Below are 17,210 nucleotides of genomic sequence, written 5' to 3' on the forward strand. Positions count from 1 at the left end.
AGCTCAGACAGGGGGTGTCTGTTTTCCAAAGATACAGACGCCCTCTTGTCACCCAACTGCACAGTTGATGAAGCCAACGCAGGCTGAGCGCGCTGCAGGGGCCACATCTGGTTTACAGCATGTACCTGCACTTTGGAGGAAGAATGACAAAATGAACAAGAGTAAGGGGCCAGCAATACCTTTATTTAATTTGAATTTGCTAACTTAGGTTAAAGATCAAATAGGTTCAACTCAACCCAAAAGCTTTCGGGCAGTTTCAGACTTTAAATCTACAAAACTTCTTTATACACTTCATCAGTACACTCGGAGAAACACTAACATTCCTTCTGCAGCGGCTGATTGATGTCTATACAAAAATGCAGAGCAGCTCATGTTAATACTAGCCAGCTCTGCACACTAAAAATCACCAGGTTAAAACCATTACCCATCATGGGATCAACACTAATGCAATACTGGGGTCATTATATCACCACTGATGGGTTGTTCTGACCCAGTGCTGGTTTTGTTTATTTATTACTGCAGACAACTGCTTATCTTGGATTTTGTGCTAGTGGGCACAGGTCACATTTAACCCAGTGATTTTTATTTGTGTGTGGTCAAGTAAAACCTTCTTAAATACGCAGTTTTTACATTTTGTAAATATATATTTTCATATTAACCATTTACAATCATCATTATACAACTAATTCTAATTAGACAACTATCTAATTAGCAAAAATGCAGGCACTTGACTTCCAGACCTTCCTTAGTGCCTATAAATAGGAAAACGCCACCCATTTACACATATATATATAACTATATAATAGTATTTTACTTAAACATAAGAGCAGTCTCGAGCCTCTGATAAACCACAGTCGGCAGTTACAGCCATAATTACAACGCTTGTTGCATATCACAGTCTGGCTGTCTGGAAAACACAAGATTTAGCAAAAATGTCATTATGGTTTTAACAGATGTACTGAGCCACATAAATCTCTCTTCAGCCTGCTGCCACCAGAGAGTTTGTAGGTACGTCCTGGATCAGAAACATTTGACTTATTGTTGAAAAGAACAAGAATGCTGAAAACACAACAAGCAAAAGAAGTTCTATGAAAGTTCAAGGATGCAGACTGAGGGACATGAGTCTCCTCTTACAAACAGAAGTGATGACTGGACTCAACCCACATTTATCATACTGCACACAGTGAGTTTATAAGGTCACTTGTGTTCAGAACTAGCAGCAATGAAGAAAAATAAAAACATAAGCAGTGACTTCTAATCTGTAAAACAGCTTCTGTGATGATCTACTGTGTTGCTCTCGCTGTCAATGAACCACAACTTGTAAACGTTCTTATCTTAGCTCCTTTTTTTGCACGTGGAGTCGATTCATTGATCATTTTCAACTTGTGGGTCAACATTTAACCGTAATAACAGGAAACACTTTGTTGCATAGAACAATAATTGCAAGTACAACTTCCTTCTTTTAAACAATGTTTAGTTTCAATCCCCTGACAAACCAGGGAATATTACATCCTTGTTAATTATCTGACCATTTATTTTTGAAGGAAATAAAAAATAAAAAAAAGCAGCAGGAAGTAGCAGACCCCCTCAAACATCTCAGGCTGTGTAGTGTACAACTCGTGTTGGATGAACTAACACGTCTAACTGGCAACGGGATGATCACTGCTTTAACAAGTCTTTGAGCACAGCTCCGCCACTGGCCTCAGCTGAGACCGGCACAGGTGTGAATGTGGGCAGGGCATCGGAGATGGGCTTCATCAGCAGGTGACCTCCTGAGCTGCCAGAGCTGGAACCAGCCAGCAGTGGCACTGCTGCAGAGCGAGGGGCCAGGAAAGGATTGGAGTCGCCGCTTCGCTTGGTGGCGGCTGCAGGTCCTGCGAGGAAAGAGGCTTCGAATAAGATTTGACATGTTTGAGATGGAAGAGAAAGAAAAGTAACTCCTGTCTGACAGGAATCAATAAACACACAACAGAATGAAGCATCATGGGAGCTGTTTTCCTAAGTGTTGTTTACCTGCGGGAGTGCTGGAAACAGAACTGATGCTTCTTCTTGGAGGTGCAGCGCTCAGAGGCTTAATGTCATGAACCAGAAGCTTTGGTGCAGGAAGTGACGGGGTTGACTCCATCTCCAGGAACCTTACAAACATCTCTGAGAAGGACTGCAACGAACAATACAGTATAGTAGAGAAATAGTATGCAAGTTTATGTTTGTATGTTTGTGTATATACACATTACACAATACAAAGCTGAGTTTGACCCACTATATTTGTGCACTCGCCAGTGATCTGAAATGTAAATGTGGTGCGTCTTACCGAGTTGAGGCTCTGGCCACTGGTGGGTCTCTGTGGAGTGTTTGGGACACTCTGTGCTCCTTTGCCTCTGATCCAGCTTGACATCCATCCAGTGACGCCGTGCTGTCCGTCCTCCTCCAACATCTGCAAATGGGAGAGAGACAAAGTTTATGGGAGTCTTAAAATGAATGAAGTCTGCACATCATCACTTAATATTTTACAATCATGTACATAAATAAGGTATTAACCCTTACAGTGCATAATCAAATGGATGAATAGTGCAGGTACAGTATATAGTACAGTCTTATGCCATCCATTCAGCCTCTTGTGGAAGAAAGAAATTCTTCTGTAGGATTATTTTGGTTTTAATTGCTCTTGGTTTCCTTTCTGCTTGCCACCACTTTCTGGAAAATTATTTTGTGGACCCACTTACTGGTTAAACTAATGTACAGGCAGTCCCGACAGCACGCCCCTACAAGAAACATGTGGCTTTATCATTCACTGTCATTCATACTCCCTAATCATCAGCCTCATTCGCTTGGCAGGACTCTGCTTCATACTGTATTTACAGTGTATAGATCACAGCCTTTGGCTAAAAGGCACCAGAAAGATGATACTAGCAGCTCCATTGAGACAGATTCTGAGTATTCGGCTGGTTTTGTGGGACTCTTGGCTGCAGTAACAACGAGCTGAGTGGAAAACTTAAATAGTATAGCAGGAGATGAGGGTGAGATGAAAAAGAAAGTAGAACGATCTCCAACACAATAAAATGGGTCTTCTGAGGAGTTGTAATCGCATTTGCCCCTGTATCTGTTTTCCTGTAAGAGTATTGGGTAATATACTTCAGAATCGCTGGATGGACTCCCACAGGGCTGCTGCCAAAGGATCTGCATAAGGAAATGCTTTCTTTTTCAGGGCCGAGCTCCGAGACGACTTTCAGGGGCTGCTGGAGTAGAAAGTAACTGAGTTTTTTAGTTGACTGTTTTTCTCTCAATGACATGTTTAACTAATTAAATATTTCAAAAACTAAAGAAAGGTCCATTGTCTTTCAGTAAAGGTTGAACTGTGGCTATTTATCTAGTAGAATCAAATGTTCAGTTATACAACAATGTATTTGTGTTTTGTTGGTCAGTGTGTCAGAGAAACTGGCAACGTGACAGCACTACATGAATTATCGCTTTGTGAAGCTCATGATATAGGTTTCATTTTCAGTTAAGACCGTGCTACAGCTGTGCTTATTTAACTCTATGGAGTTCCTGACTAGTTTTCTACACAGTTATCAGCTTGACACTGTGACTAAAGGATGTTTTTCCCAGTAAAAATCATTTATAAAACCACAAATTGTCATGTTTATTTGGGAATTACCAAACAAGACAAAGTGTTTATTAGTGAATTCTACTGCTGCTTTAGAGAGCTCAGAAACCTAAAACACCTGCAATATGACTGCTGCTTATAAGAAAGCAGCACTTAAATAATCCTCAAGACGAGTGTATAAGTATTGCAACACAGCCGATTCAGGGCACAGGCTGGATTTTTGTTTTTAATATTGTGTGCCGTGGATTTCCAGTATGGAAATCATACTGCAATCACAAATGTTGTTCTTAATAACTGCTGCTACATAAACACATAACTATATAATTGCTTATGAAATTACTAAATACCTTATCAACATCTTCGCGGCTCAGTCCCAGAACACTTCCCATGAGCCTCAGCACATCAGCACGTTTGGTTTTAGGTGTATGGAAGTAACCCAAGAACAGGTTACGCATCAGGACTCTGGAAGCAGAACAACATCAATAAGAAGCAATGATGTAATTCACGGTTTAGAGGACAGCAACATTAATTATCAATAAAACCAACTGGTATCAGGTTGAGTTTTCGTTAACCTTTGTTTCTCCTGGGAAATAAAAGCACGTAAGATTTATTTCTAGCGATTCCATCACTTTGCAGAAATTACTTAAGGATGGGAGGTGTGCAAACATTTCTTGCGGCTGTCCCTTGACAATCATTCATCTTTTGAAATGTGACTTGCATTCAGCTGTATCTAGTAACCCAGTTTTGTTTTCAATGGTTTGCGTGGATTAAGACAAAGAAACAACCCATAAACACATAATTGTACAGTTATACAGAGATATGTTTTTTATTAGTCAGTGACAAACTGCCAAAGTTAGCTTTAGCTTAGGAATTTATTTAATCAGGAATTTATGCACTGACAACCACATGAGTATTTCATCATAGTCATATTTCCATGAAAGTACGTACGAAACTATGATTTGACCCAAACGTCATTGAACTTACTTATCGATCTTCCCCTCTGTGCTGTTCAGAAGGTTCATCAGTTTCCTCTGCGCCTCCTCCAACATCTCCTGTCTCACTTCCACTGCAACACAGACACAGTAAAGATATGTTTTAACATTCATGTCCCTGTTGCACATAGCTCCAGTTTGTGCCTCGTATTGATTACCATTATATTCAGCTCACAGAGCTAAGCATCTAATCTAATAAACTCTTTGAACACTCACAGCTGTTGTGATGGTATTTCCAAAATCTTCAAAGACTCTTCTAACTAACACTTGACCAACAGAATATTTTGTCTGCTACATAATAAAGATCACCTTTAACTTGTTTCCTGATCCTTTCTCTAAAGCACAAGAATAGTTGATTTCAGCTGCAGCTATGAAATATCACATACAAACACAAGTCATGCCAACAGAGGTGATAGTAGTTTGGTTCAGTTTCATTCTCACAGTTAATGCACTATTAATAGACCAAATGTAAAGTTTCCATAGGGAACTGATTTGTAAAGCAAATATATGTGCTCATATAAAGTTCAAACAATGTCTGAACATCAGTCTGAGAGTGTTGTAAAAAGGAAACAGTCTGAGAATTTGCCTTGATGTATAACTGCCATATCTGACAGTGATAAGAAGGAAATCTGCTGAGTGTGACATTACAACATATTACAGGAGACTAACCAGTCACATTTCAAGGGAATCAGGGTTGCACTTATTTTGTCTGCTATTCAGCCTGTGATAAGGACTCTGAAATAGAAATATGAGCCTGAAGAAAGAAAAAGACGTCAGTGTTCAAAAGCTCCCAGCGAAGGTCAGCAAAGGTTGGCACAGCCCTTTCTTAAAAGTGTAGTCAATCTTCTACAGTAGCGCTCATAAAACAACTTAAAAGACATTTATTTTATTTAAAGCTCATGGAGACACCTTTACATTGCTATAAAAGCATAAAGCTGAAGTTTATAAGAAGTTTTCAATCCTATCCAAGCCATTCCCCTTTGTAGTTGGAAAAAAAAAAACACAGTGTGCGCAGATATATTGAAGTTGGCTCCTGAAAACACGCAGCTGCACCTCACCTTGTTTTTTCAGCTCTTCAATTTGTTCCTCCTTCAGATCGAGCTGATCTGTGAGGCGAGATGCAGAATCTAGAGCAGCGTTGGCCTCGTCGAGGTTCAGCTGACGCAAAACACAGAAACATTACAGAGAATAATGGCTTTCATTCAAATGCAAAGTCAACTGTCAAGAAGAAATATGCAGGAACTGGAATGTGTATTTGTACTGTGTTTGTGTATTTATTTTAACATGTTGATGTTGACAGGTATGTATGAATAAATCACATATAAATAAATGGAATGGATTCGCTAATTGCTTTTTGATTGCTGGCTTACCTGGAGGGCAGATGCTTGGTCTTCCAGCTGCTGAGCTTTTCTTCTCCACTCCTCCTTCTCCCTCTTGAGCTTCTCGAGCTCTGCTGAGTACATGGCCTTCTCCTCTAAAGCGGAGAGAAAGCTCAACAACATTATTATTACTGTCATTACTGTTACTATAACATTTAATGTGGAACGTTGGAGCACACACAAAAAATGGATTTTCACAATCACAACCTTCTCTATGTATTTGAAGGGACAACGTTAAAGCAGCCAACTTGCCTTGCTGGAACTGCTCTAGCACCATCTGCAGGTTGGAGAGTGACACTGCATACTGGTTGACCTGGTCCTGTGAGGTCCTGAGCTGTGCAAGTGCATTGTCCCTCTGCTTCATCACTCCACTTAACTGCTCCTGCAGAGACTCCACCTGCATACTGGCCTGTTGACTGGAGGCAGAGAGGATTTTTGTTTTGATCATATCTGTTGTATGCAACTCTGCTCAAACTCATAATCTGAATTTATTTAAAATCCTTCAACTGCAGTTAAAGTCTATGCTAACCTGGCATTCTCCACAGCACTTGACGACGTTGCCAGTTTCTCGTCCAGCATTGCCACCCTCCTGCGAAGTTCACTCTCCCTGTCCTCAGCAGCAAGTGCTTCTCTCGTGTAGGAGTCCTCAATTTCCAAGAGGTGATTACGCAACCTTTCTAGCTCCAAGTTGAGCCGCTGTTCTTTATCTCTTGTATGCTGCAGCTTTGGGCAAAACAGAAATATGGCTATTCATATTTCGATTTTAGTGAATTTACAAGGTGAAGTCATTATGAAGTGGTGTGACTAATCTACACATCTGTATCATATTATCCATATTTCACAGAACACTGCAGAAAAACAAATGTGAAAGATGTCTGTGTGCTTTACTTTGAGCATTAACAAGTATTACCTGATAAAATACGGACAGAGCACTGCAGAAGCACATTGTACACTTCTGGTCATTTGTCAAAACAGCCGTATCAACAAATCAAACTTCTTACCTCTGTCTGCACTGCTGTCGTCTCCATTTGCTTCTGCTTGAGCGCCATCATCACCTGATCCCTCTCCTGCTGGAATAACACAGCCTTGTCCTGCATGGACTTCAATTCGTTCAGCAGCTGATTCAGCTCACCGGACTTACCCTGTGTCACAGCATGAACCATAAATCTCAATATATAAAGAACAAACAAAAGGAAACAACTTTGTGTCTTGGTGCCAACTGACCTGCTCTTTATCCTTGAGCATCCTCTCGACAGTTGCAGCCTTCTCGCTCATTGCACTCAGCTCAAACTCCTTCTCTCTCAGCAGGAGGGAAAATTGCATGTTTGTTTCCTGCAGTGCTCTGAACTCTGACTCCTTCTCTCGGGAGCGTGCGGCCACCAGCTCGTTCTCCTCTTTCAGCTTCTTCACATCCATCTCCAGAATGAGAGCACGCTCTTTTAAGTTGGTCACGGCCTGCTTCAGCACCTCATTGTCATTCTCACGGTTTCGCAGCGACTCACTGACCTGAATTAGTTGGTCGCCTTTGGTTTTGATTAACAAGTCTTTTTCCCTCACAGATCTCTGCAGGGATTCCAGCCTCTCTCTGATCTGACGAACCTCCTCAGCTTGACTTCTCTGTTCACTCTCTGAAGCAGAAGCTGAGTTCGACAGCCGGTGGTTGTTCTCCTTTAGAGTCCTGATCATGTTTTCTCTCTCAGCTATCTGAGCTTGTAGTTGTACAAGTTCTTCCTGCAGTTTTTCATTGCTTGGAGGTAAGGCTGTCTGGTGACTTGGCATGTCAGCTGTGAGAGACGTTCCACTAGACTGAACAACTGCAACTTCAGGAGTCTGTGCTACGCTGTCCAGTTTGCACAGCAGGACATCCTTGGTGGTGCTGAGCTGAGTGATGGTCTGCTGGACATGAGCGAGTTCCTGACTAAGACTTCCCAGCCTCTTCTCCTTCTGCTCATAGCTCTGTATCAGTCGAGTATAGTCCACTGACAGTTTAGAGCTGCAGTCACTGTCAGCGGAGACCTGGCCCTGTAGTTTAATCAGTTCCTCCTGTAGCTGAGCTGACTCGTGTTGCATGTTCCTGACTGTTGTGATGACTTGTTGCTTCCACTCCTCCATCTTCTTTACCTGCTGCTTCAGTGTGTCCCTCTCATGCAACAGCTCTTCAAACTGGTTGCTGCTAACGCCTCCAGAGCCAGCAGTGGACTCTCCTCCAGAGGACTGCAGCACAGTCACCAGGGTCTGGCACTTCTGGGTCAGAGCATCAATCTCAATGTCCTTCTCCCTTATGATGCGGGACAGGTTCTGGATGGTCTCCTTGAACATCTCTTGGTTTCCTGAGGGATCGCTCATGTTGGAGAGGCGTTGGTTCTCCTGTTGAAGCTTCAACAAGGCTGCTTCCTTACCTGCCATTATATCCATAAGGCGGTGGTGGTCAGAGCGAAGTTGGCTGTTCTCTCTGGTCTTCTCATTAAGCACAGCTAGCACTTGTTCTCTCTCCACAGCATATGCCTGCAGCTGCTGCTGTAAGAACATAACATCCTGGCTGTGTCCACCACCTGCACCCATAGAGACTCTGGCATGAAGAGCCTGGATCTCCAGATCCTTCTGAAGGATCACCTGGGAGAGTTTACCCACTTCATCACGAGAGACCACCAGCTGGTCGAGCTGTCTGGTCAGTGAGAGGTTCTTCTCATTTAGCTGGCTGATCTCAGACTCTTTCTCCTTGATGCCCCTCACCAATTTCTCTATTTCTACTTTAGACAGGTCGTGTTTCTCATTGCCATTCTCCTGATGTAGATTCTGTGTCTTGTCCTCCTGCATAATGACCTCTCCTTGCACAGGTGGTGAGTCGGCACGGCCCCGACTGTCACTGAGCTCGTCTACCGTCTGCTGGAGCCGTGCTATCTCTCCGTCTCGGGCGTGGATGAGTCTGTCATAGTTGAGTGTGGTCTGCTGATGCAGAGCAAGAGCCTGCTCCAGCTCGCCCTGCTGAATCTGAAGGGACTGCTGTGACAGAAGGACAGAGGCCTGCTGCTCCTCCAAGCTTCTCCTCAGAGCCTGGACCTCCTCTTCCAGGCTGTTCCTGGAGGACTTGAGCTGGGTGATCTCTGTCTCCAGCTCTGTGATTATATCCAGAGTCCTGGGCTCAGCCAGAGGTTGCGGTCTGCTCTGCTGATCCCTGAGGCGATCAATCTCCTCTTTCAAATGGCTGTTCTCCTCCTTCATACCTCCCAGCTGTTTATCCTTCTCCTCTAGAGCCTGTCTGAGAACGTCAGTATCTTTAGTTGCAGCTGAGATTCTAGTATCCATCTCTGTCTGTAAATCAGCAGCGTTTTGTTTCAAAGTGTCCATGAATACATCTTTCTCTTGCAGCAGATCTGTCAGCTGCTTCTGCCCTGCAACTGTGATTGAAAGCATCTCATTAGTGTCCCTATGATCAGATGCTAACTGTTCCATGTCTCGCTTCAGCTGAGCTATTTCCATGTCTTTCTCCTGGTTGAGCTTGATGGCGCGCTCATGCTCCATTTGTAATGCAGAGGCATCCATGGAGCGAGCTCGAGTCAAGTCCTCGATTGTCTTCTGGTACTGTTTTGCTTGTTCTGCCAACGTCCTCTCAGCCTGTCTCAACTCATCGTCCAACTGAGTTTTCTCCAGTTTCAGAGCTTCAATCCGTGTTTCCTTTTCTCGTACTGTCCTGTTCAGTGCAGCCTGGCCTTCTGTCATGAGCTTGGTTAGTTCCTCAACTTTACCCAGAGTCTGCTCACACTCTGCTTTCAGTTTATTGTTCTCCATCTTCAATTCATAGTCCTCAGACATCACGTTCTCCTGAGAGCTTCTCAGCTCATTCAACTCTCTCCTGAGATCTGTCAACTCCCTCTCCTTTACTGCCAGCTCTTCTTCAGCACCTAATGATTCAGTTCCCCTCTCTCTTGCCTGATCCAGCTCTGCTTTGGCAGAAGACAGTTGCTCTTCTCTCTCCTGCAAAATCTTCTTTAGCTCTGTGACTTCTCTACGTGACTCCCTGCCCTGCTCGTGTGCATGTCCCAGTTTGTCTTTCAGCTCGTTTACTGTCCTTTCCAGCTGCTGTCTGCCCATATGGAGGTCGTTAAGGGTGAAAGCGCTCTGGCTCATTTTCTCTTTTTGGGCCTCGAGCTCTAACTCCAGTGCCTTTTTCTGGTCTTCGGCTATGTTCAGCTCTGTACTGAGTCTTGACATCTCTGCCTCGGCCTCTTTCAGTTGCTCCTTCACTGAGATCATGTGCTAGAAAAAAGAAAACATAGAAACAGTCAATAGACTGTTTAAAATTCTATATGAACGGCTTTTACATATTTTCTACAATATAGTTCCTACTATACACATAATAGTTTTTCTTTATTTCAAAGATTTTAAAACACTTAATAGTATCATGTAATGTTGATTTGCTGTAGGTTATGTATCATTTTGCACCTCTTGCCACAACATGAGAAACAGCAATAGTCTTAGACCTGCATGTGAAAATAACAGTGTGAGTAAGACCTGTGTTGCTTCCTGGTTTTGCCGGTCTAGCTCCTCCAGCTCACACATCAGGGTGTCCCGTTCCTCCTCAGTGGCTCTCAGGGCCTTCTCTCTTCTTTCCAGCTCTACCTTCACATCCTCCAGTGATTCAGATTCTCCAAACTCAGCTCCATTTTTGCCAACTGTTTGTTCCTCTTTCGCATTTAGTTTTTCTTGCAGACTGAACTATAAAAAGAACAAAGAAAAAAAATATCACTTTTAGTGCACTGTTCATTTTCCATTATTAACATCAGAACATCACCAAACAAAGACAGGATCTGGCACTTGTGGGTCAAATCTCAATGTCCTTCTCCCTTTAAATGAGGGAGTCTCCTTAAACATCTTTTGGTGTTCATATCAAATAAATCAAATCAAATAAACAAACCTTCTCTTGCTCAAGGACCTCTTTTTCTTGTCTCAATGTTCCAATAATGGTGTTTAACTCTAAGATGTCAGCATGCTCAACTTCTTCCTTTGGTTCTGTCTGATTTGTAAAAATAATGAAAAATAAATAAATAAATGAAGGAAAGAAAAAAGTCATAAACATCTACATGGTATACAAGACATATATATAGGTAACATATATTACCACTGACCTCTGCCAGGTTTTTTAGTCTCTCTATTTCTTTTTCTGCGGCTGGAAAGTAGAAATTTTAGTTAATGGACATGGTCCTTATGACAGTGTATAGAGTCAATGACACTGTTCAGTGTCTATGGAGAATTTATTTTGAGACTATAACAATAAAAAACATCCCATTAAAGAAGAAGGCAATATGAATTACTGAGTGCAAAAATAATCTTGAATTGTGCATTCAAAACAATATAAACAGTGAATGAAAATAATCACAGGATACCTGTAAGGTTATTTCTTAACGTCTGGACCTCGTGGTCTAGCTGGGCTTTTTGCAGAGCCCTCTCCTCCTGTTCTTGCACTCGCGTCTGGAGCTCGGCGACAGACGCCTGTAGCCGAGCGTAGTTCTGCAGCAGCCCTGCATTTTCTTCCTGTACATCGTCCTTCTCCAGCTGCAGCGAGGCCTGCTTACTCTGTGCCTCCTCCAGGCTGGCAGACAGTTCGGCCAGCTGCTTCTCCCTCTGCTCTGCTGCTTCCTGCAGGGACCGTATGGTTTTTTGGAGTTCAGGCAGTTTGGAGGCGTCTGACGGAGAAGTGGTTTGTCCACCACCTGGGGAAAAGCAAACAATAATCAATGCTATGATATCCTCACTTTTCACTTCCAAAGTTACGATAACAAATGCTAAAACAAAGCTAACCACTCTGAATCTGTTCCTCCAGTTCTTCTATCCTCTCCTCATACTCAGCGAGCTCCTCTCTGTGTCGCCGGGTGATGTCGTTCAACTTCTGCCTCTGGGCGTCCTGCAGAGCTGCCAGTTCATGCTGGTGTTCATCCACCTCACGGCTCATCTCCTCTCGCAGCTCCTGTTCCAGAGGAGCAATAACATCATGGTTAGAGTCTCAAGCTTCATCACTGTGTGTTGAGTATTTAATATATTTTTATATATAACCATAACTTCCATAACAACAACATTTACCTTAATAGTCCTTTGAAGTTTGAGGATGTCACCCTGGTCACCATTACCAGCTCCTGCCCCTTTTGCCTGAAATAAATGTGATATAAATATTATGTATATTTATTCAAACACAGTGGAGCTCTGGTTCATTCCTGAATATGCATTTTCCACTTGCTTGTTGTGCTAGTCCAGGTGTAACTGCTGCTAAATAAACAAATTCTTATTTTTTAATACCTGAGACATTCGCCTCCAGTGTGCCACCTCTGCCTCCAGACGCATGACTTCTGTCGACAGCCTGTTGATCTCCTGCTGCGACCAGATGACATCGCTGAGATCCACCTCGTCGCTGTGGAAGCCCTGGTGGGATCCCGAGGGTCGAGACAGGAAAGAGGAAGCAGAGGAGGAGGTAGTGATGGAGGAAGAAGTGGTGACGGGGAGCACTGCAGGACCAGCAGAGGCTGACTGGGCCGACTGCTGCAGCTTCTGGACTTCTTCCTGGAGTCCACTCTGCCGAGCTTTAAGGTGACTGATCTCAACCTGAGAAGACACAGAACCATTTTATACAGTGTCTGGTGCCTCACAATATAAGCCAATATTGGTCAACTCAACTTTTATTAAGTTGGTGTAATCACAGAGTATCTTAAATTGTTGATATGTTTACAGTACAGTAAGACTAATGCAGATTCACTGATAAAGCAAACTAAACTAGTAAATGGCAATAAGCTTTATATTGGTCTTGTACTTACATCTTTTTGTTGCAGAACAGTTCTGTATTCTGCTGATTGCTGTTTAATTTGGATTTCTGATGCCTCATGCTTCTCCTCAAGCTCCGCATACAACTTTCTTAATCTATCATACTGCAACAAGAGGAGAGAGAGGGAGAAGTCAAGGACATGGAAACATGCTGGTACCTTCATATATTTCTAGTCTTGCGCACAGGAGAACATTTTGAGCATCAATTTTACATTTATGTTTTTTTCAAAAACATAAATGTAAAATAACTGGCATAAAATAAAACATTTTTTATAGTGTTTATTTTCTGCTGAATCCATATATATATATATATATATATATATAATATATCTTTGGATTACGGACTGGCTATAAAGAAAAACTGGCAATGTACACATTTAATCTTGGAGACTCTGAAACTGTGATGGAAAAGTAATAAAAATATTGATTGATAATAAAAATAATACTTATGCTCATCTAGTTCCAGATCAGTACAGAGCAAAGCTGTGGAGCTGGTAATAATTTAGAGAATGTAAAAGGCAGTTTAGTTGGGTGCAAGTCTTGCTCACACTGAAAAACAGAACTCTATATCATTCATATGATAAAGTGATATGATGGAAATCTCTTCACCGCCAGCTACAGCAGCTACCAAAGATCTTCACCATAATGTTCTGAGGTTAGGGGTTATAGGGTTTTCTCACAGGAAACCTTTGATTTTTAATACAGTGACCCGTGACAAAATGTGTTTGATAAAGACCTGTGTTTCTACAGGCATGTATTTGGCTCTGATGAAGTCAACAAGAATCTAACCTCAGATTTCTGTGTGGTAAATGCAGCCTCGACTTCAGCCAACTTGGAATTGGACACCTGCAGTTCAGTGACAGCATCTGTAGTTACATAGAATAAATAGCACTGAGAAATATTACTAACAGACATTAGGACAACAAGAAAATAGTTTTAAACGTTTTAAAATGATTCACAAGTCAACATAAAAAAGAAGCAGCAGAAATTAAAGAAACAATAATCAAATAAACACAAAAGCTAAAAAAAGTGAATTATTTTATTTGAACTTCTGATAACTTGAATTTCACACAGCATTTTCAAAAGATAGTAATTGACAGTGACATTTTCAACAACACACAACATTCATTACTACACAAACTGAACTGAAACATGCACACAACAAAACCCAGAGCCAGGTATGATCATCTCTTTAGGCTTTACTTAAGAGATGGGTTTATGCCCTGGAATGCAAAATGCGTCCCAGCTGACCTCATCCTCCCAACGCACTGATAAGAATTCATACTTGTGGTTTTTGGCTGGAGCAGTGAGTTGGAGATCTGTGGCCAAAGTTCGCTTCGCATCACTGCTTTATCACTTATAGTGTGTTTGGTTTGGAGTGATGGTGCATACGGATCTTAATTGAAAAAATTGTGAAGCCAAACTTTGGATATGTTTACAATTGTTTCATTTTTGATCTCGTAGGACATCTGTGAGATAGTTCTACAGCTGGTGGTTATTAGCTACACCAAACCCACAACACTGTAAAAAAAAAAACCTTTTTTGAATTATAACTGAAGTCAAACATATATGCATACAAGCAATTGTCTATCCTAAATCTGGAATCCAAACAATGAATGACTGGTCTACGCTAACACGAGGCTGTTGTGAGAAGCTCTGTGGACAATGAATGAGGGAGTGACTGCACTGCCTGAGAATGTCAGCTTGAGAGTTTCCACTGAAAGAAAAATACTGCTGTTGATGAACACGTTTGCCATGTGTAATTTGCATGCATGCCTGAAGAAAACCTATAATGGGCCGGCACATATTTGGAATTAAAAGTTAATAACTTCAATGTGAGGTAATGACCGCAGCCGTGGTAGGAGGAGCTACATATGAATGAGGATAAGAGCAAAAAGAGCAGCAAAAGCTTTAAGGCTCATAAAAACAAAGCAGCTAGTGTTTTTCTAAGATATTTGTCAGAGAATCTTAACTGAACTAAGTAAACCGTCTTTGGTCTGTGAATTCTCTGGCACTACACAGCACAGCGATCTCAATAGGAAAACACTGTGGAAGACAGAAGGGCTTAGTAACCGTTTACCCTGTAATTAAGACAGCATCATGCATAATCCTCAATATTCAGTTAACTTGAAGAACCAAAGCAGCATGAACTAGAAACATGCATCCTTCCTATTTACAGATCTGTAGTGACGGAACGGAAAATTATGTTTATTTAAAGGTGCTACACACTGAAATTAAACTGCTTTCATTGAAATATTTTCATGACCAGTGACTCTGAAGAGCGACATGAGTATTCAAGTTTCCAAAACCGTTTCCATAGATTTTTTTTTTTTTTTAAACAGTCAAGGAGGTACATTTTTGTGTTCACCGCTCAGCAGTCAGAAACTGATTTGGCTGTTGCTGTCATGTCTACATATAACCAATAATCAATTTGAGAACAAGATTATCATGTAATCAATCGACAGAGAAGCCACATATATTAATCAGGTCAGTAAATCAGCAACTAGTCAATCATGTATTTTAACAAAATAAATTCCCTGAACTCACATTTATACTGAAGCATATACAGTACACTGGCAGCGTTTTTTTAAATTCAAGAATGAATATTTTTTAACGTATTTCAATTAAAAATGAATGAAACCTAATCAGAAACTGATATTTTGTATACTGTATGTAAATTTAAAACTAATAAGTGTATGTCTTTTTTTATTTCTAGTACTGGATCCTTGTTAATAACATAATTTAAAGTTATGTGAGAATTCTCTTTGACTGTTTCCCAGGTTCTGGGTGCTACTAATACAATACATGAGACCACTAAAGACTTAAGTTTTTAACTTTAGTGTAATGGCTTGTTATTCTCTGAAATCAGCCATGGTGAAAGCAGAGTGTGGTACACTGTTCCTAAAAACATATTCTTTACCAATATATAAATACAGTTTGAACACCATATACTTTTCATAATACTGGCCCTGTAGACCACCACAGTGGAGTGCAAAGGCATCTGTCAAAAGTATTGTAGGGTCCACACATTATAAATCACATGTGAAAGTGTAAAGTATTAAAGCAAACATTGTAATTTGTGATTACGATAACTTGATCGAGAACAGTTTGGTAGTCACTTGAGGTGGTTTAAGAATAATCAATATGACCCCATTTAGAGCAGAGGTTTTCCAGGTAAAGTAGGAGAACGCAGTGTGTAGACCCAGGACATACTATATCTCATCAGGTCTGTGTACAGATGAGAGGGGCATGTGGACTATCCTTACTAGTTGCCACTATGAACCAATTCTGAATCAGTGAGAAGACTGTAATAGTTTTCAGCCTATAAAATGTGTGTTTGTGTGTAAAAAGCTGGTTCCTACATGGTTAATAAACCTTACATTTTTTAAGTTGACAATCTACATTTTGTCTGTTTCATTTCAAATCAGCTGTGCTGCAGCACACAGCTACTACTTCTACACTAACTGCATAAGGTCACTGCTAGCATTATAATCTTGATTACTTCAGGGTTGTCATTTTAAAACGAGGCCACCAAAGACATAAAAACAGGAACCTTACCTCCTACTTCTTCCACTCCTTCCAGCAACATGTCCTTGGTAAAGGTTGATATCTGTCCAGTGAAAGACGACAGGCTTCCGCCGACCTGGCCCAGAGACTGACCGAGGCCGGAGCCCAGTCCCCCCAGCCACGATGACATCTTCAGGGTCTCTAAAAAACCAAACAAAAAGGAGGAGCTAGCTTAGCTTAGCCTAGCCTAGCTTTGATTCGACAGGTGATACGAGTCGTGCTGGTCGTCAAGCTCACATGTAAACGCTAAACCACAGAGGAACGATTAACTTTAAAATCCACTTTAATCTTCAACAAAATCGCTTTTCAGTCTGACGGAGGCTCATTTAGCACGAAGCCCGGCTAATAACAGCTGATCGTTCAGACTGAGAGAATTCGTCAAGACAAGTGCGCTACGGCACATAATGTCCGAGTTAAAGAGTTAATACCTTAGACTGCAGCGTTATGTTGTAGTCTGTATCATCTGCGGTGAACTGAAGTCGTATTTCCAGCAGTTATGTCCTTGTTTAAACAACACAGCGCCTAGAAAGTGCCACCTCAACTGCAGCCATTATCAGCTCGGCTGTCAGGTTTGACGTGGACACGAAGCACGGCCGCGGTGCATTGTGGGATACTGGAGGACCAACAAATCCGAGGTGCGTTCAGGAGCTTCGCTGAGAGTCAGGTTAACTCTGACTCGTTTTAAAGATAATCAGTGGTATGTGTCACTCTAAAAACGTGTATATTATGTAGAAATAATAGTAATATATCTTCTTTCATTCGTACCAAAATATATAATTTGAAAAAATGTAGTTGCTATATTACTTTATGTATATTACTTCCCTCCACTATATGAACTTTATTACAAGTTACTTGTAA

The 17,210-nt window shown here is 41.5% G+C and overlaps 1 protein-coding gene across 2 annotated transcripts; it reads right to left on the reverse strand.

Annotated features, from left to right (window-relative positions):
* Positions 1-172: 172 nt before the first annotated feature.
* Positions 173-16,931, reverse strand: trip11 (thyroid hormone receptor interactor 11). 2 transcript variants are annotated; one of them, XM_026339335.1, is made up of 22 exons: positions 16,781-16,931; positions 16,344-16,493; positions 13,575-13,651; positions 12,779-12,889; positions 12,267-12,569; positions 12,054-12,119; positions 11,775-11,940; positions 11,360-11,686; positions 11,102-11,142; positions 10,891-10,989; positions 10,488-10,691; positions 7,200-10,232; positions 6,977-7,117; positions 6,505-6,698; positions 6,228-6,391; positions 5,967-6,070; positions 5,655-5,754; positions 4,589-4,670; positions 3,952-4,066; positions 2,312-2,434; positions 2,014-2,158; positions 1,660-1,874 (listed from the first exon to the last, which is right to left on the reverse strand). In XM_026339335.1, the coding sequence occupies exons 2-22, from the start codon at positions 16,480-16,482 to the stop codon at positions 1,660-1,662; spliced, it is 5,949 nt and encodes a 1,982-aa protein (XP_026195120.1). In that variant the 5' UTR covers positions 16,483-16,493; positions 16,781-16,931. The 2 variants fall into 2 exon arrangements, with proteins under 2 accessions (XP_026195121.1, XP_026195120.1); XM_026339336.1 differs by lacking the exon at positions 16,781-16,931 and having other exon boundaries at positions 173-1,874; positions 16,344-16,482.
* Between the last annotated feature and the right edge of the window lie 279 nt (positions 16,932-17,210).

Source organism: Anabas testudineus, chromosome 22 (assembly GCF_900324465.2).
Source record: "Anabas testudineus chromosome 22, fAnaTes1.2, whole genome shotgun sequence".
Lineage (NCBI taxonomy): Eukaryota > Metazoa > Chordata > Actinopteri > Anabantiformes > Anabantidae > Anabas > Anabas testudineus.

Bases quoted from the DNA above. Each gene is read 5' to 3' on its own strand.
- trip11 (XM_026339336.1), bottom strand. From the start codon at position 16,482: ATGTCATCGTGGCTGGGGGGACTGGGCTCCGGCCTCGGTCAGTCTCTG. The intron at 12,890-13,574 runs GTTAGATTCTTG...CTCTTGTTGCAG, and splicing joins TTACCACACAGAAATCTGAG to TATGATAGATTAAGAAAGTT. The intron at 6,392-6,504 runs GTTAGCATAGAC...CTCTGCCTCCAG, and splicing joins AGTGCTGTGGAGAATGCCAG to TCAACAGGCCAGTATGCAGG.